General features: G+C 38.1%; 1 protein-coding gene across 4 annotated transcripts in view; it reads right to left on the bottom strand.

The window, feature by feature from the left end:
* pde10a (phosphodiesterase 10A) overlaps positions 1–24779 on the bottom strand; it is a 103498-nt gene that overhangs the window by 31070 nt on the left and 47649 nt on the right. For all 4 annotated transcript variants that reach the window (XR_008301417.1, XM_026939542.3, XM_026939536.3 and 1 more), the window contains exon 2: positions 6053–6184. Coding sequence is in view for 3 of the 4 variants with exons in the window: in XM_026939536.3 (XP_026795337.2) it covers positions 6053–6184 (132 nt within the window). In the remaining variant the exon portion in view is untranslated. The remainder of the gene's footprint in view (positions 1–6052; positions 6185–24779) is intronic.

Genomic DNA, 24779 nt, shown 5'->3' with positions numbered 1-24779 from the left:
CAGCTGTGTTGTTCCTCTAGAAATGGTGCACTGAAGAGTTGGGAATTTATTAAGTACCTAGCACGTGTGTGTGTGTGTGTGTGTGTGTGTGTGTGTGTGTGTGTGTGTGTCAGGAGTCCACAGAGCCAGGGGGGAGTGGGGAGGGGGCTACTGACGTCAGTAGGGCCTGAGGGTGCTCATTAGTCACAGCCAAACTACACACACACAGACAGGCAGGATAACACCTCACCAGTTTCACACACCTCAGTAGTCAGTCACACACATGCACACACTTTCAACAAGTCTGTAGTCCTGTACTTGCACCTTTGCTGGTTTGTTGACTGCCAGTACTCACTCACTCAGACTTTTGACACACACATGTTGATTAGGCTTGCATTGATTTTACACCCAAACATTGTAGGGTAAATTCATTTAGAAATGGGAGCACACACACACACACAAACATGCTTAAATTGAACAGGCTAAATTGGCCATTGTACTGCAATCATAGAGGTTACACAACCTTAGAGGGGCAATGTGTTAGGAATGTGGGCTTTCAGGGTAAACGCAGTCACAAGATACAAAACATGACTGTTCACATTTTGCAGGCGAGGACTCCAGCTGCTCACACACTGTTCACCTCTGTTTACACTCAAGACCAGGAGATTCGCCTCAGACTTTCTCTGTTTGCGCTTAACCTTAATTATACAACCGTTAGCTCCCAACACGCAACCTGATTGGTTGAAAAAGTGTTCTAGCAGTGATTTTATATCTGATAACGGCACTTTTTTTTCCCCCCACCAAATCTGCATCATTCAGCTGACCATGGGTTGCTAAGTAACAGCAATGGTCACACTACTCTAAGCTGTTGAATTTTCAACAAAAAATATTATAAGTATAAGGAAAAATAACGTATGACTTGCATTCTTTAGCCTACTCAGATATTATTAATTATTATTATTTTTTTATTAAACAGTAGCCTAAGCTGTAACTGTGACCACTGAGTAATGTTACAAAAGTTATGCAGCAATTTTAACCATCTCTTCAAGTCAAAAATAAGTTATTACAAATACTGTTTTTCATACATTTAATTATCCTTGGAAAAGGTGAACAAAACAATGGCACCTTTCTCACCGGTAAATCAACATTGGAAAAAGAGGGAGAACTGTGAGGGAATCTGCATCAAATGTGGACTGTTTTCACAGAGATAGGAACAACGATATGTACAGAAAATTCATTCATTTTTCATTTCAAAATAAAAAAAAATTATGAAAACGAGGTGCTGGCTTTACAACAATTAATACTACGAAAAGCTTTAGAATTTCTCTTTCACTTGTTTAAAAAAAAAAAAACATTTCAATTTCATTTTGGGGCTAAAATTAATGAATGATCTTGAATGACCCAGATGGGTATTGGCAATTATTGAGTATTGGTAGCAATAAAACTCAATTAAAGATTGTCTGATCACTATATGCTTTTTAAAAATAGCAAGAGGTTAAGAGGGTAAAGGAAGATTACAATGGTTTTTTTTTCAAGATTGTTATATGGTAATCATCCAAATTTTATTTCTGCCTATGTTGTTCCTATTTTTATCACATCAAAATTAGGTTTCAGAGTACACATCTTAACCAGAGAATAGCTACTGTATTGTAGTTGGCATTTTTTCCATATTTGGATTCAAAAATCTTATTTTAATTTTAAAATTATTATACTTTGCATTGTGAAACAAGTAGAAACAATTCAAAATGAGTCCATATTTTATTTGTTACAAATAAGTTTATGAGGAAAAAAAAAAAAATTCAATTCCTATTTTATTGTGTGCCAAAAAAAAACAAAAGCCGCTTCCTTATTTTCCTATTTTCAAATCGAAAGGAAAAGCAAATAAACACAACTTACACAGACCTACCAACAAGCCACTTGTTGTGAATCTACTTTTTGTGGTGGAAGAAACTGCAGTTATTAAAAAATGTATATGAGAAACAATGTTCTTAGTTTATTTGCTTCATCTTTTGCCTTATTTTGAAAACTGTTGCAACAGAAAGCAAAAGAACACAAGGTTGTGAAGTTATTCATGATAAACACACTTCCTCTGAGGTTTTACTGCTTAAATAAAGCATATGAAGATCCTGAACTGGAATGTCAAGACAAAATAGCATTTCATCGGGTGCAAATAAAAGAAGTATAAAAAATATATATTTATATAAAAAATATAAATATAGCTTAAATTGTTAATTGTTAATTTATATATAAAAAAAATATAAATATAGAAATATAAAAAATATCCATGAAGCTATCAGAATGAGAGCACTAGCTTAGAACATGGTATAGGAAAGACCTAAGAAATTGAGAGAAACACAGAGAAACACATTGTGGATCACATGATTAGGGAGCACCAGGATTGCCTTCGTAGTTGCCTGAAGAAAGAACGTGTTTTTTTTTCTCCTTCTTTGGTGTGCTGGGAGAGACATGTGGGGACCTGTACACACTCAGGCACATAAACGTTACAACCGAGGTCATGTGATGATCCACACAGATCAAGCCATGGATAGAACACAACGCGGCACAGACTGCTGCCCATGGTATTGCTTACTGAGCCGCTACAATCCACCACAGACAGTAATTAGTTCTACACTTATTTTCTTTCAGTTTCATTGCCTGAGTAAGTTTTGGTCAGGAATCTGTCACTGCAGAACTGACACTGCCCACTACCCACACTGACCAACTTGGCATAAACTGTCAGTTTCACATCTCTTTACTGAGTGTCCTCTTAGCCACAGCTGATTAGAAATAAGGAGACCTGTGTGACAATGTCTTATCTAAAAACAGAGCAGCCTGACTTTGCATAAAATACTAAAGACATTGTTTTGGGGCTAAAATTAATTAACAATCGCGGTCTAGAGAAAAGCAATATCGCATGAGCAAGAGTGCTGTTATAGTGAATATCAGCACAGCTGTGATTACCTACATGCGGCATGATTGCAAGGGTGGTATTGCTATTAGACATCAGTTCTATAAACAAGAAATTAATATTGAGTAACTGACATTTCAGACACAATATGATCAAATATTTTGTTTATTTTTGCAGTTTGGTGCCATGCCGACAGCCCGTAGTGTAGTAACAGTTTCAAAGTAACAAACTAGAATTGAAATTTAATGTACGTAACACAAACAAGCGGCGTGATGCAAACAATGAAACATACCAGTGTTATATAAATATCAGCACTCTTGGAACTCCACTTGTCCAATCAAATTAATTTTTTCACAGCACTCCAAAATGCCTCTGGCTTATCCAGAAATTGTTTTGTATACTTCAGACGTTCACTACTGTGATGAGTTTGCAGGTAAGGTTTTCTTCTGATGACTCTTCCGTGCAGATCATGTTCGTTCAAGCAACGCTACAGAGTAGAACAGTGCACCAACACTGCTGTGTCAGCTAAACCCTCCTTAGGTCCTTAGTGTCATACTGGCATTTTGTGTTGCTTTTCTGTGCAGCATACAGGCAGTTCTATCTGATATGTTTCTTGGTCTTCCAGATCTTGCCTTGACTTCCACAGTTCCCCTTAATTGCCATGTCTTAATGACATTTCGGACAGTGGAAATTGTGAGCTGGAAGCACTCTGATATCTATTTATAGTCTCCTCTGCTTTGTAGGCATCAATTAGCTTCATTTTCAGATCCTCAATCAACCTCTTAGAGGAGAGCTAGAAAAACTATATTTTCCTCATATACCACAGTGATTTGTCAAAAAAAATTATAACTGTTCGTTTATTAGTGAATGAAATACTTTTTACCTGTTTATAGTTCCTTTCAGTGTTGGGGCGCATGTTGGTGCTGGTTATCACTTACATTATAGCAGCTACAGTTAATAAAGTTTGTCAATTGGAGTAAATGACACATGATTACAGTGCAGTTCACACCTGCCACAGGTACAATTGACTTTCATAACTGCATTGTGTTTTTCTTATTTTCTGAAACCCATACAGAAATGTACATCAAAATCAGAACACCGAAATTCTGCCTCAACCATAAATAATGCTAGCTACATTAGCTGTGAGCTTAGCAAGCCATGCTAATTGTTCAACACCTCTGACAATTACTGCGGTCCCGTCAACAGGCGCCATCAGTGTATGCAAGGGCGTGACTATAGAAAGTTTAAAAGGTCATACAAAACCAAAACACTGTTTAGTATAAAAATGTAAAAAACAATCATCCTAACTGATTAGTGTATTAATGTAATTCTAATATAAGCATTATTTATACTTCTAGATTGCATTAACACATATTGGATGCATTATCTATTAAATATTAAAGTAGATTTTTCAGTGTAACAAAGCTGGTGTCTGATACTGTCTGAGGTTGAATATTTTGGTAAAACTGACAATTTTGTGGAAGAAAAGGTTTAATAATGTGCAGCACTTAGCTGTAGGAATATTTTTTTCCATTGGGTAAAATATTAAAATTTATACTATTATGTCATCAATATTTGGTTAATTTTGGGTGACTCTAGTCATGAAATATTGCACAGATCTAATGCTAACCAGGCAGGGGGCAGAGCAGCCGCAATCTGTGTGGCTCATTGGGTATTTCTGCTGAAATGGCAGAAGGGCCTGCCCAATAGAAACAGGTTTTGCTCGGCAAGAAAAGAAATAGAGGGAACAGTGTATAGAAATGATAACATATCAACACTGTATAATCAACAAGCTGTTTAACATAAACCTGTGATTTAAATTATAGCTGGCACTACTGTCAGAGCTGCTGCTATAGGCAATAAATCCGCAGCTTCAGGTTCGAGAATTCAACAGCGGCGTGGTTTAATCACATTTTAATGGCAACAAATTTGTCCCTATGACGTATGTGAAGCTAAGTATAAACACACATTGAGGGATGGCGTCTTGGAGCTGACATCTTGTCTGACTGTTTTATTATTAACCAAGCCAAAGAGGCAATGCCTCGACCAGAGCAAAGCATTTAGACTGCAGACTCAGTGTAGTCACTAAATAAATTCAGCTCAAATATTTTCTCTTGTGCTCTTAAAAAATAAATAAGTAAATAAAGGCATCCCCATGAAATGGACACAAACACTATGTAGAAAAGCATTGAGACCGCTCAAAATACATCCTCCAGCTCTGCTGCTGCGCTCATGCAGAAAACATTTCCAAAATGCGACACGTTGGCCCCCTCCCCACACCTCCACTCCTCCCCGGCCGCCTGCATGCCCCTGGAGGTTGGCTATGACGTCAGAGGCTGAGCTTAGGCTGACCGCCAGCGCTGTGGGCCCTTGATGGTTGTGGTGGGTCTGGTAAAGTGGGCACAGTGCGGGAAGCACATGGCAATGCCAGGCCTGTAACGACCTGTACGCACTCAGCAGACCATTTCACCCAGGTTTTCACTAGTGCTCTTTCTCTGTAGCCCCAAGCCACCTCTCACATATGCTCATCGGCACCAGTTACTCACACACTCGAACATACAGATTTGACAGTGACGAGAAATGCAGCGTATTTAGTGCTTTGGCAATTGCAAATCTCTAAGTTTACTGTGCAGTTTCTAGGAGGCTGTATTTATTTGGGGAGGAAGATGTACAGTATAATTCAACTACAAGTTTGGCATTTTATTTTAATGACCCACACAAGTGTATATGTTCCAAGTTCAACGGATGTGGTGAGGTCACTCCTTCTCCCTGCCAGGACCGTTTCTCTGCCAGTCTGATTCCATTTGAAAACCATGCACTGAAGCCAAACAACACAAACTGCACTATGTAGAAAATGACAGAACACATTTTTGTAGATCCACAATGAATAAAGCATAATAAAATTTTATGTGAAAACCAAGGAAGATGCAAGTCTTACAAAAACAACCACTACTCCCCTAGAAGCTATGCTTAAATTTACAAGTATTGAAAACAGTTTATAAAATCACATTTACTGTCTCTTTTACAAGGTGTTGGGAAAAAACCCAAAAAAAGCTCTGCACACCTCCGAAAAGCCAGCACAGATCGTGGCACAAATAGCAAGTGGACACAGGAGGAGATTGTTGATAACAGCAGAGCTCACGTTGCTTTTGCAGGACAGCATACCTGTAGGAGGGCTGCTGCTCTTGCGCTTCAGCCATCTGTCCACCGTCTCCGCGCTCACGCTCTCCAGCACAAACTCATCCAGCATCTGCGGGTGCAGGGAAAGGTACGCCTTCACTTTCTCATCCGTCAGACCTGCAAGACAGCCACTGCCATCAGTCCCTGTGCTTTGCTTGTACAAATATCAGAGCAGTGGGAAACATTTCTAATAGACATTTTGAAGAACTGTGTGCAGGAACAGTATTAACAGTGAATGAAACTTGTGGCACCCGTTAGCATGAGGCTACGCTAACTGGCAAAGAAATCACTTGCTCGGCTAGAGTAGAAAATCTGACCTCAGCATATAACCAAGGCTTAATCGAAAATAGCACACTGCTTCACATATTAGTATAAAATACATGGGACATAAAATAATGACTTCCACAGAGAACACTATGTCCAATAATTAGCTGGTTAGTATTTAGTACTTTTTTCAGTGCCTCTTTTAATGTAATTTAAAACTAAACCAGACTGTCTACTTATTTGTATTTTAAAGCATAAAAAATAATATATTTATTATAAAAGTTTTAGGGCAGTGTGCATTGAGCTTTGGCTTTGGTGGACACAGGTTTTAAACATTTGCCATAACTTTTATTAAATTCAACCTAATTGTTTTTAAAATTTTCATCCCAAACCGACATGTATTTGTTCACGCTAGCTCAACATAGGATGTAATGTAAGCTTCAGTTTTCAGCTACATACTCACACATACCCTGTATTTTCCAGTCCAAACTGCAGATTGAGTGATGACATGACAGCAAGTGTTTTCAAAACCGGTTCAGTTGCATGAAAAAAAAAATTGACACCAGAGAAGCCTAAAAAACCTTCAAACTGAAAACAATCTAATACTTATTATTAGGGCTTTGGATTTGTAAAATTCGGACAGGATGTTTTAAACACACTAGGACTTTCCAGGGGATTGTTCATATTTTCAATCCGATCCACTTAGTGGATGGTGAACGAGTGTAATTTTGACCAGATACGACAGATCAACCACATGAACACAAAACCACCGTGACATCTATAACATTCACATAATGTGATAGGGGTGTGTGTATTAAGAGAATGCAAATATCTGATTAGTATCAGGTATCGTCTACTACAAAGAGCTTTGATATCGACGTGGTACCAAAACGGAAAAATGGAAATGGTGTATTCTTAAATTACTCCATGGGACTGTTTATTGTATTGCTGCATCTCCAGGGAAAGACAGGCGGTCCCGGCAGAGCTGAGGGAAGAAGACGCCCAACTTGATTGTGTTTAATAGGCAATTAAGTCCTTGTGTGTTTGCTAAGTGCTGCCGTTTATTGTCTTTGTTGTCAGCGCGGGCAGCCATTTGCCGAGCTAGTGTGGGGTTTTAATGCACTCCATGGCGTCTGAGAGCCAATGCTGACGTACATCCTCGGATGTGGCCTAGCCTCTGTTGAAGCCATCCTTTAATGTTAACATTGTAATATAGGGCAAGTATTGGAGTATAATGTCTGGATTGTATTTCTCAGTGTCTTTTTATTAGGGATCATTTGGTCAGACTAAACAAGTCATTAGACATATCGCTTATATGCATGAAAATGAAACCAGTATACAGTAGTGAATTGGGTAACAATTAAAATGAGAAATGATAAAAGCAGGTCATAGGAAAGGAGAAGGAACTGTAAGGATATTAGATTATTGCTTAATACACAGAATCTATTTATGTTAGAAGAAGAGTCCTGAAATAATTTATTCCTCTTACACCCCAGCAATTTGGCAATTATTACAATTTTATAGTAATTAAAGAACACCACGTTATACCTTTTATCCATTTATAGTTACACTCAATGTTATGGAACATCCATGAGACAAGTTAGTGCCTGCTATCACTTAACGTTATAGTGAGCTATAAACAGTCGTTCTCTCACCTCTTTTTTTTCCCCTCTCTCTCAAAAAATGCTGCTTGTCAGGTCATCGTAAAGTCGTAAAGCCCACAGTACTGAAGACTTTCCCAATGCTAGAACACTTAAAGGAACAGCTTTACCTGTTACAAAGAGCGGACTCTGGAGGCTCCTTCTATAAATGTTAAATGAATTTACAGAAAGCTTTACAGTATCAACAATTATACATTATTATTTGTTAAATAGCACTTTTTATCCACCATGAAAGTCCTGCTGTTGCTACAGAAACGATAACATACTAGAACTGGCATATTAATATAAACCTGTGATTTGACATACAGCTGGAACAATTGTCAGAGCTGCTGTTACAGAAAATTAATCAACACCTTCTGACCAATAAGAACTGAGAACTCAACAGTGCTGTAATACGATAATAATAATGATAATAATAATAATAATAATTACTGAATTATGGATTTATGAGATCAAAAACTGTCTGCACACCATAGGCCATGTAGCTTTATGTTCTTGTATTTTTGCATTGCCTCACTGAATGTGTAAGCCTGAAGGGGATTACAGCTGGGAGGCATGTGTACCGCATGGACACACATACACACTCACGCACACAGAAACTATGAGGGATCGCAAAACCCGAGCCACATCTTTTGTCAGGACTTCAATGGAACTCCAATGGGGTAGCAAATGGCTACAGACTGTTTTGGTGCACGACAACAAAAGCCAAACAGACACGGAAGGCAGAGGCTCTATGCTTTGAACACTAAAGTCGAACCAGATGCACAAGTCATTCAGCCTCGCAGCCTTAACAGCAAATCTTGGAAAAATAAGCAAAGTAGTGTCATTTTGATAGCCTGCAGCCAGCTATGAGCTTTGTGTGTGCGTCTCTTCTTTTTGGTCCTTGCACAGAGGCTATGTGTTCATTAGGTTCTTTCACAGACGCCCAGGTCTTCGCACAAACCCGTGTGTGTGTGTGCACTTAGGAAAGAGTTTGGGGGGGGGGGGGTCGACTGACGTTGTCCAGACACGAGACAGTGCTCTTAAGCTGCGTACAGCCTCACGAGACTCCTCGAGTCGGTGCTGACGCACATGGACAGAGTGCACTGCTTAATAAATCGACAACTGGAGGGGATACAGAGACACACAACGGCTAAAGCAAGAGCAGGGCAAGGGAGCGTCTCGCCTCGTCCGTCTTCATTTTGCCGGAAAGCGGAAAAGACTTCCCGAGCCTCTGAATTTATGAAGTGCACTCAGTTTTAGGCTGCTGAAAATGGTGCCAAAATAAAAATGTCTCTATTAATTGGTTTACGTCAAACCGTCCCTGCCGAACACTCGGTCAAAGACACTCTCTTACTCACTGACAGCAAACACGTGCTTTGGCTAAGAGGGTTTTTTTTAGGCTTTAGTCAGGTTTTGATTTAAAATTCTGCTGCCTACTAGACCTCAAGCCTTCATGTCTTCCGACAATTCAAGCCTCTACCCCTTTACACAAGTCACACAATGAAAAACAAGGGCATCCAGCTTCCAACGTTCCCCTGCCTTAACCCCATGTGTTTCATAGTTCAGTAAACATGCTTTCTGTTTTGTATTTTGGTAAGAATGCTATCTGGGGGAATATGATCAAATCAAGTTACATCATCAGAACTCATTGGTGTAGTACGTACCAGAGATCACCACACCAGTCATGTCCTTTTGTTCCTTTTCTCCTATTCATTGTCCTGATTTCCATTTTGGCCTTGCTATTGAAAATACATCCAATAAAACGTTGCGAGTTCATTGTCCAGTTCTGATTCCAGGATCCAGGTTTGCCTTCACTTCTTCTCCAGATTCTAACACTATGTACAATGTAAGTGACCGGCTACGTGCTAAAAACCATTCTTTAGGTTCTGTATTAGGAGTGTAACGCAATGACACTCTTTGAACTGGAAGTGCATGTGGCCTAGACCAGAAGTTTTTTTTTTTTTTTTTTTTTTATTTGTTAAACATGAAGCCTACTGCTATTCCCTTGCAACACTGGAAAACACTTTTTAAAAAAAAAAAAAAAAAAAATGCCAGTGCTGCTGGAAAAAGATATTTTTGTTCACAAATTATAAAAATGTACTTTCATTTTTGGGTCTGCTACATTCCAGAAAGTTTGCTGGACATGCTGTTAGAATGTACTATGAAGCTGGGAGTCAAAATGGGGTCCGTTACACGCCTTTTCATTATAATACCTGTATGATTTTAGAGGAAGATGGAGAACATTCATTTAAGAGCGATGAAAAAAATACATGTGCAAGCTATTATTTTTAAATTTAATTAAATTATTATTTTTTTGGAGACCCAGCGTGTGATGTGTGTGGGCTCTATGGAGCAGTGGCTACTTTGTAAAGAAATATGGTAGAGATATGGTTTTATTTTGGAGCTCAATAAAACATTTGCTAGGCCGGGCTACAGAAGCAAACCACTGACAATAGACACCGACGACTCTCCAGATATGCTATTATTTATTATTCATTCAACAAGTAGATTCACACATTCATACTAGAAGAGCTGTTTTTCACACTCACTATTGTGGAGTCCTCCTGCCAGATTCGAACAGGAGGGAAAAGTGAAGCAAGTGTTCATGGGAAAGCCTGGTTGCACAACAGCCTGCAAGCTATGTTTTTTGAGAATACACTGGCCCCTTACAATTGTAGCATCCTCATTAAAAGCTCATCCTGGAGCTACACAAGCACTTCTTGTTGAGAAGTGTTTTTTTAATTAAAAAAAAAAAAGAATGCTATGAATCTAAACTCTATAAAAACCTGGGAATTGAATACATGTCAGATGATGAAAATACAACTGTTACTGTCTTAATAATACAATAAATGTCCTTAAAATATGATCCTATAATTGTGCATTATGATCCTATATGATATGCATATGATCCTCTAATCGAGCGCCTGTATCATCAGCCAGTTGTTAATTCCCAACAGATTGAGGGGATAATGTCTTGCAGTTGGTGATGGCTTTCAGGCCGTTCCACACTGATGCAGGGTCGTTCTGATTCTGATTCTGATTCTAAATATGTTATGTAGAGACATAAGGTTAGATCCTTCACTGAGTTTGAGAATTTTCAGAAATTTATCTTCACAAATGACATTAGGTATACATTTTGAATAATACTGTTTTACTTTATCAAAATATTATTTTAGTATTTTAATATAACACCCATTAATCAATCATCCATAATGGTACCAGGACACTCGAACACAAGATATTGCAAAACAAGCAACCTACAGATAAATTTCAATAAATAAGTGAATCGCTAAATAAACACACATGCATTCCGACATAGATTACTAACATTCCTTCTTTACGTCATATCTCCAAGTTCCGCCCTGACCACAGTCCTTCCCTTTTTTGCACATAAAACGAGAGCACATTTGACTCAGGAGGATGTCAGGCCCTGGGGATGGACAGGATCTCATTGGCTTAGTACAAATGCCTTACATCCCACACTGACCCTGCTGGTATGATCCCTGCTGGTATGATCCCTGCCAGACAGCTCAAAGGCCAACTCTCTCAGTCACCCATGTGGCACAGACCACTGACCCTCAGTGAAGACCTTCCAACCGACACGGGGCTGGTGCTCGTGCTGGAGCAGTGCTGGCACAGGACACCAGTTAACCTTGTTTGGGGAGCTGTATTAACGCTAGCGACACTGTCTGTCGGTTTGACGTAACCGCAATATGTCACGCTGAAATTTATGTTTTGCAAACCAGATGCTTGGTCAGCGTATTCTTCTAACCATGGTCATGTTTTCTTTAAAACAGCACATAAAATGAATAAAAAACAATGCATAATGAAAAATGCAAGTAAAAATAGCAAATTAAAAAATGTGATAAAAGTCCAGGGCACACATCATAATTTCATGACTTGGGATTTAGTATCTCATGGCTTCATTAAGTAATGTTATGATTACAACTAGGACTATTCATGCAGCAATATATTAGTCCTTAGATTAGATCTTATTATTTCAATGCTTGCCATCTTCATACATCATGTTAGACTTTTTTTATTTTTAAATTGTTTCTTACATTTATTCTACAGTGAATTACATTTTACAGCAAAGAAGAAGTCTGCATTGTCCATCCCCTGATTTTTTTTCAAGCTTAAAGGCAAGCGGTTATGTTTAAAGGTGGTGGTCTAGACACTGCTGGAAAAAAAAATCCTGTCTGGCACGGTTCTACTTACAAAAAATCTGGCAACTTCAGAGGCGTGAACCACACACAGGTGATTTACATAATCTGAATGAAAAGCTGAGAAAATATATGTAAGCAGAAGCACAACCTGTCTCTGAATACAAAATATTTTTGTAAATATTGACATAACTTGGGGGGTGACTCTTATTATAGCCCCAAATGCACTAAATTTCTTTATAGAATTACCTCTGGTTCTGTGGTTCCAGTCCAGAAGGTAATGGACTTCTTTTTTTAATAATTTTAATTAGTTTTTGAATTTATTTTTTTCGTGGTCCAAAACATGCTCTATTATCTCTATTGTCTAATCATTAGTAACCAAACATTTTCCCCATGTTTCCATATTTACAACCCAGCTCAATAATGAGTGCAAATCAACCTTTTTACCCAACATTTTAACATTTTACTTTACACTTCTCTATTGTTTGTCAGAACGCACCATAATTACCCATTTTAATCTTCCAAGTAGGTGATTCATAGTCTAGATATGCACTTTTCATAAAGCTTAACTGATCAAATCTCCTAAGCTCGCTTTCCCTTCCATATGACTGTCAACACACCAAATTACAGGAGTGCATCTTCTAGGATTCACTCGTCACAAAAATATCTGGTCTTGAAACATTGGCTTGTTTGGCCAAAACTGTTTGGCTGCTCTCGCACCAGGAAAGCCTTCTACATATTCATCTGCTGCTCACACATAGTCCAGGTCAGCCGGGGTGAACGTTATCAGCGTCAGTGATAAAACATTGCATAAATGACCTGCATAGTGACCTTATCTCATGCTTACAGAACAGCTAGTGGTAGAGGAGCGAGATAAGACAAGCAGTTTATATAATTCGTTTTGAAAAGTTTTGATCATTTAGTTCTGGGGTCACAGACAGAGTTGGTAGTACGCCAAGACTCAGTCAGGTCAAGGTCAAGTTTCAAAGAACTGAAAAATGATATGATAGGATTTTAGCAAGATTTCGGAATAGCAGTGGTCACATGGCTTCCTTGAATTGTATGTGACATTTAGGTAGCGTCCCAAAAAGTCCATGTGCCATCGTTCCAACACATTGTTTAGTATTCAGAAATAACAAGGTGTATCTCTTCTAGTGTCTTTTAGCTATAGTGAAGAAATGATAAAGTAGACTTATTGCAGAGGGTTATTGCACAAAACATACAAACAGATATGCATTAATAAAAGGCATCTGTTTCTGTTTCTTAGGTCTCAAGTGAAAAGTTTTCAGTGTTTGAACTTTATGAGCTAGAACATACAGTTTTAGATGCTGCCATAAGACGTCACATCATGAATAAAGAGAAAAGACCCAGTTTCCCTGGCAGTCGTACAGGGTCATCCACCACATTTCACATATGGGGTGATACAACAGGTGTTTATTCCACAATCTCCTCATTCCATCAAACTGATACAGGTTAAGACATCTCATATTTCCATTAAAAAGCTTTTCTGTTTTTGGAGCCTATTACTGGTAACTTGTAAACACTATGCAGTTGTGTTGGCTGTGTTTGAGATAAACATGCACCTAACTTAAAAAATAAATAAATAAATAAATAAATAAAAATAAAAAATATCAACCTGGCAACCCTGAACAGCAGATTTTGAAAAGCATAGAAAAAACTATAAAATACTGTAATGGTACAAAAATTGGTGGTACTAGCAACAACAACAATAATAATAATAATAATAAAAAGGAAGTAGGCGACATCACAGTAGTAGTTTTACTAACAAAATTATTACTGTTGTTGTTGGTGTTAATAATAATAATAATAATAATAATAATAATAATAATATAGAACCTAATCTGGCAACCCTGAACATAATCAATTACCAGTGATTTTGAAAAGCACTGGAAAACAAAATCCTGTAATGGTACAGAATTTTTTTTTTTTTTTGGCACATTTAATATTTTGGTCATGCTTCTGATTTATTAAGCTACTTTATGATTGCATGATTTACAGGCACTGCCTTTTTCGGTCCTCTGACTGAGAGACAAGAGTAATAGAGTATACAGACTAATGATACATTGCACAGATGGCCAAGATACAAATGAGACAAACAAATGACTTTATGCAATCGTATCCATCATTTCATCCTTCATTCAACGTGTCTGTCCCATTACTTACAGAATGCTTTTGAGACCCACAGACTAAAGCAGTGAAAAGTCTGTCCTGTTAAATCACTCTATCAATCTAGTCATGCAGTAAGTGGGCAAACCCATGCCCTCATTATGCCAAACAGAGAATTCATAAAACACACAGGTCCTAATAACTGTTCTGAACTGTACGAGTATGACCTCCTGTTCCGTCCCAAATTAAGGAGGCCTCATTTCCTTCCTGACTTTTGCAATTGTCCTTATTCCGCAACGCTGATCCTTTTTGTCTTTTTTAGATCAGTTCAGCAGAGTCTTAGATCCCCCCAGACGTTTGGATTGCGTCACCAAGGGTTTTTATTTTAGTTCTGCTTTGAGTAAAAGAGCAACGGTTCTTGAAAGGGAGGGCTTGGACGTCAGTGTTTCACTGTGACACATGGTCTTCCGTGACAATGTCATAACACTGCATTCGAGATCTGAGAATGACCAGCAGTACACTCAGCTGTTTAACAGGTTGTGGTCAATCACTCAAACTGTAGAGGTGCAGTACTGTAATATTTACTTAAGATTATTTACAAAAGTCGCAGTCAATTTACTGATGTTTGGTTTAATAGTACAAAAAAAACAAATGAGAAGTGGCTTTAAAAAAAAAAAAAAAAAAAAAAAAAAAAAAAAAAAAAAAAAAAAAAAAAAAAAGGCTATAACGAGCTGTAAACCAAATAAAAAAAAACACTCACAAAGTGTGAATGGATGAAAAGTACACAGAAATGGCAAAATTTGAAATGGAAATTTGCTTAAAAATATTAGATGAATTTGCCTGTATTCAAGATATTTTACTTGCTAGTATCTCTTTTTTGCAGTGTTTCTCCCCTTCAGTATAATATGCACTTCCGCTGAGTTTCGACAACACAGCAAAATTATAAACCATGTGACAATGACATTTTGAAGCAAGATGTACTGACTGGATCGGAAAAAAAAAGTCACCATTTTTTTTTTTTAATTATCTCGAAGTTTAGTTTGATTGAAACAAGATACCCTTGCATGTTCACAGAAATGCTTAGCAAAAGGAGGTAGGTCGGTTTCGGTTTCAACCAAATTGTCTCTTTCTGTAAAAGTACACAGTTTTGCCAAATTTACTGACGAAAAACAGACTCTTAAACAAGTCACACTCATGTAGACCTAAAATAAGCATTTAGATAAAACAAACCTTGTAGAAAAAATTAGGGGTCCTAAACTTTTGCACAGCACTGTACACGTCGAGCTTCGAACGGCAGTTTGAAACCATTATGCTATCCACAAGCTAACAATTTTTTTTTTTTTTTTTCCAAAGGAAGAACTGCAAGAATAAACTCCAGTCCTGAAAGCAAATACACTTCCCCTGATTCCCCTGCATAATTTATATCAAGCCAATAATAGTGGTTTCCGCTGTCAATTAGATTTGACCGTGCTGATGGGGAGTATGATAACAGACCTCCTTCATCACAGCCTTCATAGGAGCCTTGCCTTTTAGAGAGTTTATTTGATGAGGTGAGCTCAGAGACTAAGAGCTCTGTGTGCGGTCAGCTTCACACCGCCTATGTCCAGGAAGTGTGTAGCTCTAAAGCTTTACAGTAATAAATAAAGCCAGCAGAGGTGGTGGGGTTCCGATACAGCGAGCGCAACAGAGGGAGGAAAAAAAGGCGGCTTTTTGTGAACGATTCTCTTTCTGGCACCGTGTCAAAGGCACTCTGCCAAGGTAGTACTTTTTCACTTGCCTGCCATGAGAGTGAAGCAGGCTCGGGTGGGTGTGCAAGAGGCTGCGTGCGTCAGCAGGTCCAGCTGGGACTCCCTCGCCAGGAGGTGGGAAGAGCATGTGTTTCTTATCTTATCTATGGGAGGGCTGCAGGGACGCTGCCCATGCAAATGAAAAAAGGAAGGAGCAGGAGGGGAAGGGTGGAGGGCAGTTACCTCTGCACCCTAAATGCAGACCCTGCTGCGACTTTGGGGGTGTAGAATTTCTCCCCCCGGCAGTTTGTTTACAGGTTTTCTGGCGATAAGGTAAAGAGAAACGGTGTCAGAGGGAGTGACAAGAGGCTGTATCTTCACTAGCGTCACTTTCAAGGCTGCATGGAGTCAATGAAATCTTGTAAAAAATGTAACATTTGAGATTATATTGAAAAGCACAATAATTCTGATAATATAGCAGCATAGACTGAAGATTACTTAAAATATGTCCTGTATTGATTCAATACTAGCAATACATACATAGGCCAGGCAGAGTCATACTAGCGGTGGCAAACAGAAATATCTTTTTAACCCTCACTTTAAAAATTTAATGCTGGTTGTTATAACACAAATCTGTAAAATCTGTCATCATTCATAGATAGGCTTGAGCAAGAAAAATTACTGTCACTATTAATAAACACACATGGACATTTTATTTAAAAGAATCAGTCCTAAAATTTCATATCGCTACAGTTATCTCTATCAGCACCTAAAAGTAAATAGTAAAAACTGTGACGTAACGCCACTACTGTTTTGATTACACCTCCACCAGCATTACACACGCTCCAACACATATGTGAACAAATGTGCAAACCAATGTGCGCTCTTGCACTGAAACATGTACACATATAGATTTCCATGGAAAGGTAATTTGCATTATTTCCACTCTCATGGCTGTGCTCATTAGGTGGAAGGTGTACAGGCTATAAAATACGGGTTTATATGGAGATAAGGCATGGATGTGCACGAGACCAGGCTCCTCTCTCTCTGGAGTCCTTGCCGCCAAGGCCGTGATCATACACCAGTAAATGAGGCCTTGGCTTTTTTTTTTTTTTTTTTTTCTAATGTCCAGCTAGCTTATACAGAATGATAAGCCTACCTCTAATCGCCAGCCACAACATGATGTACTGTGCAGCTCTGCCTCTGTTTAAGCAGAGGTCCAAAATGTGGTATATGCTTATTACTTAAGGATGCACCGCTGACCTTGATTAAGACTGTTGTTAATATTTATTTGATGTAGGTTGAACCAGTCAGGCTTAAAGTCAGCCATGTAGGTTTAGCTTTCAAATCAGCTGTTTAATTACGTTCACACACACACACACACACACACAAACATACACGCACATCTCATGAGATCTGAAAAAAACATAAGATGAATAACATTCACTCACAAACATCTGGAGAAAGCTAAAGTTCAGTCGACCAGTGAAACTAGGATAACACTGATGAGAACTGCAGAGTGTTTCACTGCCTTCACAGAGCCTTGAATGTTAGAAACACCAAACAGCTCAATGACGTAATAAGGGTTTAAGCTAAAACCGTGTCTTGCTGATCAGTAAGTGGATAGGACACATGGTCACGCTGACAGGCTTGCACTGCCACGTCCAAGCCATTGCCCTAAGCTTGCTCTAGACCATGTTCACATTTACAACTGTGTAGCTGTGGCTACATTGTTTTCGTCTCTGAATAAGCCACGGACATGAATTATATTACACACAGCAGATCATAAAGCTATCTACAGGATGCACATATTACATATAGGAGCTCAGTGGTACAGGTTTATGCTGTTAACTGGAAGATCTGACTTCAAATCCCAGAACTACTTAAGTTCTATTCAGCCAAAGTTGCTTTAGGTAAAACCATGTGAAAAGAAAGGAATAAAACATGACGGAGTATACTGTTATAGTAAAATAATCAACAGCGGGGTGGTGAAATACCTTTACCACCCTGAAGCTGATTATTTTCCTAGGCCATCATGTCCCAAAATGTTTTATTCCACTTATACCACAGTGATTTGCAAACGATTACAGTTTCATTATTAATAAACATCACACGGACACTTTTTAACAGTTTAGAATTATATCTAATGTCATGCAACATCCATGATACAAGTTAGTTCCTGTTATCACCTATATTATAGCAGCGATAAAAAGCTGGACACTCACCAGCCTCTCTTCTTTTCTCTCTGATAAGTTAAATTAAGTTACTAGGACAAAAACAAATGTAGCTTGTCATGATATGGAGAACCCAGAAAGCGCAAAGTCATCTGTCCTCAAGACTTGCACTGACCGTTTCAAAGTTCTGACACTGGAGACTGCTACAATAAATCAAACATCTCTTAACAGAAAACTTCACCATATCAACCATTAAACATTTTCTTTGTTAAATAATACATTTTTAATATTCCATTTATTTTCAGCCTTGGATCATCTACAATTCCCTGTGAATGAACTGTTACTATAGAAATGATAACGTGTAAGAATGAGTGCATTACATAAACGTACCATTTGAATGACACCTGGATCTACTGTCAGAGCCATGCTGTTAGAGAAAATTGATAATCACCTTCAGATTAATCAAGCTTGCATGTTTGTGCTGAAATTAGGTTTTTCACCTGTCCAGTATTCAAACACCCTTAAGGTATTTATAAAAAAAAATAATGCAGCTACTCAAAGCATGTCAAAGTATTGGTGCATGTTTCTTGAAAAGCCTTGTGATGTAAGCTTTACTGTTATTGCTGACTGAGTCGATTTTCATCCTGTAATGGCGTCTGCATGGCGCACCTAAACATTAAGCTGTGGATGTCCTGCATTTCTGATGCAAGACAAAATGGGCATCATGTGAAACATCTTTATTGACTTCCCTGCAGAAAAAGAGGGCCATTTGTGGAAAGGAAATCAGGGCAATGATTAAACAACATCCAGCTGAGACAGGAAGTGCGATTCCTTCTTCGAGGAGTGTTTCCCACATGACAATACAGCCTTATTTTTTGTTATGCTCTGTAGTTGTTGGTCCAATTGTGGATGAGAATGCCCATCAGCTTATATTAGTGGTGACCTTGACTAGCCTTAAACAATGACCTCCACAAAGGAGCATGTACACACACACACACACACACACACACACACACACACACACACACAGAAAATAAGCATGGAAATGACTGTCTGGTTTGATAAACAACCAGTGTAGAAGTCCTAACATCTGGATTTAGAGCTACAATGAAATGGAAATTCACCCAATGTACATTTTGATATGGTCAAAAATTTATATGGTGTTTATATGAACCGCTACACCTTTAAAGGCAGTGGAACGTTACCATGAGTAATGCTTTACTATCTCTCAAGAAAACAAATGTATTTTAAATGCCCAAACTCCACAAAAGATTCATAAAATGCTAATGATCTGGGGGGGGGATAACAGGATTAATACCGTTGTGGTGGAAAGCTCAGACATATTTGCAGAAGTTAACTGAAATTATGACTTCAATGGAAATCAATACACTGAGGTCATACATGTTTGAGCGTGTGTCAAACCTAGACCCAAAATACTTTTGCGGCCCAGCAGAAAATACTCCATGGCCTAGACGTGGTCTGCAGAGATTTCGAAAACCCTTGCATGAAAATACATAGAGCCTACCCTGAATAAGAAAAGTAAGTAATGTCCTAAAGGCAAAAAAAAAAAAAAGAAAGAAAGTATTGAATGCTATTACGCACCAATACATTGGGCTACACAAAGTCCTTACATTTAAATGAGAGCATTTTGAATTTCATGATCACAAGCTAATTATATCCTATGAACAGATAAGCTTCATGTATAATCAGTATGGATCAGTCTTTCAGAAGAAGGTTTACAACAGCTTGGTACTGTCCAAAGTTAAAAATGATGTGTATACCAGTTGACTGGTGCTTATACAATTATGTCGAATTTTGTCACTTAAATTACATTTGTTTTCTTGGGAGAGAAGAAAACATGACTCAGAGTAATTAATGCCGCAATGACGGCACAATTATGTCTATTTATGTCGGTCATGATGCAAGCTGAGCAGTGTGAATACGAGCAACTCGCAGAAGGTGAAGAACAATCCAAGATTTGTTCACCCCAAGCTCATAGACATTTATAGACAAAAACATTTGCTGTTCAAATTCCAGTGGCTGACACACAAGTTAAAGCAGGTAAAATATCAGCAGTCAGAGGTCCTGTTTAACAATCTGAAGTATGATGTTGGATTAACCAAGAAAAACTACATGATTATGTGGAAATACGTCAATGCTCACAATCCTGTGCGATTCCTTGAAAACGTAATAGGGCCAATGGGCCAGACACTAAGAGATGCAAACATTGCTTTTGAAGGCACAATGCAGTCGGTGATGGAATTCCCCTTTATACTTACAGTGCTATATTTTGGCAGTCTTGGCAATAAGAGCATTAAGCAATAACACGAATGACGCACCACCCGATGTTGTAGAGCAGGAACAGGACACACTGGCCTAAATGAAAGTAAATTCTATAGCATGACTCACTTTTGCTGCACTCCTCCTTCGTCACTAAATTCCTTAGTAACTGTGCTATATAAACTCTCTCAAACACTCACGAATCTTTGCCCTTGTTCAATAAGTAGAGTTATAGGTTATTATAGAATTGCCTAATCATAATTATTTGACCTGTCAGATCGGTTCAGTTGTCCATGATTAGCTATTAGATTCCAGTATTATTTGTTTCCATATGTTAAGAGAATGTAGTCATTGACCCAGACTGCATGAAGTGCATCATCCAACATTATAATCAAATCACTGTCATTGTACTTCAATTACTATTCTTGGCCAAAGAGACTATTCTTGGCATCGAACTATAACTATGTTTTCTAGTGTAACAGCAGCCTAATATTTAGAATAGTTTTAACTTAACCGGCATTGTTAAAAAATGAGCACAAAATTATATGTGCGAATGTGGCAGTTTTGTTTTTGATTCAGGAAACCAAACAAAGCGACCGAACGCCGAAACATTCAAAGTGAACCACTCATCAATACAAGCCAAGTTTCAGGCAGAAAAGTCGAGCAGAAATCTAACTGTGTTTGAATAAGTCCTGTAAGAACTAAAAACCAAACTGTGGAGCTGCTACTGTATTTATAATGAAACAGGTGGTTTTGTATTATTACAACTGCTATTTTTTTTTTTTTGTGGGAATAGCATTACTAGTAATGGAATCATGATGAAATCTTTTATTTGTTATGTGGTTAAAAAAAAAGCCCCTGGCAACACAGTTTCTGATGTTAAAACCTCTTGGTCATACCAAAGATCTTTTAATAAAAGATCGTTTAATAAGCATTTATCAGTGTTAAATTATCATAATTATCAGGACAACAATGCAGTCTGTGTTGTTTTCCTAATGGTACAAAAGTAGCTAACAGGCTAAGGTTGTACATTTATGAACCATGACTTAAAGGGACAATCTAACCGCTTTGATATTTTACACAACACCCTCGCATAAACTGTTACTGTTGTCTTACTCGAGCATGAAAAGCTGTAAAGCAATTGAAGTGGAGGACTGATAATCTGCCAGTGTTGTAGCAGCTGTAGACTGTGGCGAAAATTACAGTGGGGACTGGGGAAGGAAATGTCACCCCATTTTTGACAGAAAATTGAATCAACTGTTAAGTAGCATGAGCAGTGGCACAATAAGATTAGCATAGAAGCCTACTATACCCTAGTTTGCATGGAAAACAGTGTGCACCTCTGACTGTTTATTTTATTTATTTATTTTTTTAAATCAGCAGCACAGTGCTCAGTAATCATATTCATGTGCTATAGTCTATGCAAGTGACTGGACTTCATTGTGCCATGCAAAAGTGCAAAAGTTAGTTTGTATCTGAATCTACTGGAAACAAGACTGACAGAAAATGTCCAAATCTTTAAGAGAAATGGACAAACCATAATGATCATGTTTCCCAAAACACTTTCATGTCGATAGGTATTTTTTGGTGCTTCCTTTCCTTTGAAGATTTTGCACATAAATTGCACCCATCATTAGACCTGAAAGACCCCTGTGTGAACATTTTCTTTTCAGCCTGAGGGGTATTAAAGACATAAATGACATTTAGCTTCAGCTAAATTCAGCTTCAACAGTCCCCCAATACGTGCACTTTTGTGAGGCACTCTTATAGTGCGAGTACTACATCATATCATTTCACGTTCAGAGATTGAATTGTCATGTGTGAGCGGTACTAAGCTTACTTTTCATACAGTGTAAACATTTCTTTTTTTTTTTTTCTTTTTTTTAAACTGCTAATTTGTAAAAGTCAGCATAACTATTCTGTTTTATGTAAGTCAGACTAAGAATTTCACTGACAGGATATATGTTATAGGTAAGAAATAGAAAATTGATTCTCTACACAATTCTTCTTCTTATTATTATTATTACTATTATTATTATTATTATTATTACTACTTTCACATCGTGACAGTATGGCAACAAATTTACCAGACAAATAAATATCATAACTACAAACTATTTTCACAGGGAGTAACTTGATATTGTATTTTAAAACATTTATTAACTTAGTATATTCTGAATGACAATTCTGAATGACAGTTCTTTAACATTCATAAACTCTCATCTAAGATTGTCTTTGCTAATAATAATAAATTTGTTTTTTTTGTTGTTTTTTTTTTAATCTATGCCATGATATTTAACAATATTATGTAGTGAGTAACTTTGCTGTCTCACAGATCCAGATTATGCAAATCGATCCTGAACTCAGGTTACTGTCTGTTCAGATTTTCACATGTTCTCCTTGTGTCCGTGTGGGTTTCTTTCAGATTCTGGAGTTTTCTCTCAAACCCAAAAGCATGCCAGGAGACAGATTATAACCCTCAATTTCCCAAAAATGTTCCTGGGATAGGCTCTGTATTCCTTATGACCTTGAACAATATAAAACGGTTATTGAAGATGGATGGCTGGATGAATAAATGAATTAATATTATGTATAATTCTGCAGGATCCACAACAGCAGTATCTTCATATTACCATGAATATGCAAGACTTTTTTTTTGCATTACTGAATTACAAAGGGTCTTAGGTGGTACGGATGAACAAAAGTGTGTGGACACCTGACCAATTACACCCATATGTGCTTGTTGAACATCCTATTCCAACTTTAGTCCCCCTTGCTGTTATAATAGCCTCCACTCTTCTGGAAAAGCTTTCCACTTGATTTTGGAATGTGGCTGTGGGAATTTCTGCCAATTCAGCCACAATAGCATTAGCGATGTCAGGCAATGTTGGGTGAGAAAGCCTGGTCACCGTTCCAATTCGACACATAAGTGTTCAATGGGATTAGGGTCAGAGCTCTGTGCAGGCCACTTGAGTTCTTCCACACCAATCTTGGCAAACCACGTCTTTATGGCATCGCTTTGTGCACAGGAGCATTGTCATACTGGATCAGGTTTGGGCTAAGCCACTTAATTCCAGTGAAGGGATATCTTAATGTTACAGCATACAAAGACAGTGGAGACTGTGTGATTCCAACTTTGTGGCAACAGTTGGTCAAAGGCAGACACATGGGTGTGATGATCAGTCCATATACTTTTGGCCATATAGTGTAATACATACTAGGGTTTATGTCAGCTGAAAACAATTTTTCCACATGTAGTGGATGAACTTTGCACAACTTTCCATTACAAAAGCCTTATTCTGAAATACAGTATTTGTGTGATCTTTTGCATGTTCCAAACTCAAACTGTACAATAAGCAGAGGCGCATGCAAATTAATATGAAAATTAAATGATAAATACTTGCCAATATGCATGCCAGTCTTATACCATTATTCAGGTGATATAGGCAGCAGCCTTAAGCCTACTTTAAAAAGCATTCAACAGTCATAGAAGAGGTCAATGTATGCCAAAATGATGATAATTTCTAGAATTTATATGTTAATTGATTACATTTAATTATTAGAGGGATTAAAGGGAAATCATCATGAAACAATTAATCAGGGCATGTTTTAACATAGGTCTGTACTCCGCGGTAGGTGTTTGGGGAAGATCTTGAGCACTGAGCTAAGCATGTCTGTGGGTCCATGGGCAAGGATAAAACAAAGCAGAAATCATTGAGTACGTGAGGAAGCTGCAAAGTTGTTTGTTTTTAAAAAAAAAAAGCTTTAGTGACTGATTCCTATGCCAGCAAATAAGCCTAAATAAAAACTCATGTGTGCTCTTACCCTGGGTCTGCTTTGTTTGTCTGAGTAGCGTACTGCTGATTTTAAACTGCTGCCGAAACCCGGAAACTGAATTAAGAACAATATAGGGCAGTCACAAAGAGCCTGTTGACCCTTTCCTCCCTCCTGTTATTCCACCAGTAAGCTCCCTCTCCCTTATCAAGATGACACAGCAGGATGATGTAGAGATGTACCTGGAAATGTTTGAGGGCACTGCCTTGGCATGTGGCTGGCCAAAGAGTGAGTGGGTGTTCTATATCCATGCTTTTTTTTTTTTTTTTTTTTTTTTTTTTTTTTTTTGACTGGGGATGTTATGCATCCATCAAAACAGTCATGCTCAGGCAGGTAGGTCTATCCCATGAGGGGAACCACTGGCAGTTCTGCTCACTGGTGTTAGAGGAAGGGGACCAGCCAGTGACCTTCACCCATGCAGATACTGGATGAGGCTGCACCCAAACCAATGGAGAAGGCCATCGAATGGATTGGTGCTGGAGCAGTTATTGCCTGACTTC

The sequence above is a fragment of the Pangasianodon hypophthalmus genome, chromosome 3 (genome assembly GCF_027358585.1).
Source record: "Pangasianodon hypophthalmus isolate fPanHyp1 chromosome 3, fPanHyp1.pri, whole genome shotgun sequence".
NCBI lineage: Eukaryota > Metazoa > Chordata > Actinopteri > Siluriformes > Pangasiidae > Pangasianodon > Pangasianodon hypophthalmus.
The sequence above is the reverse complement of the archived record's forward strand: the minus strand, read 5'-3'. Positions and strand labels throughout refer to the sequence as shown.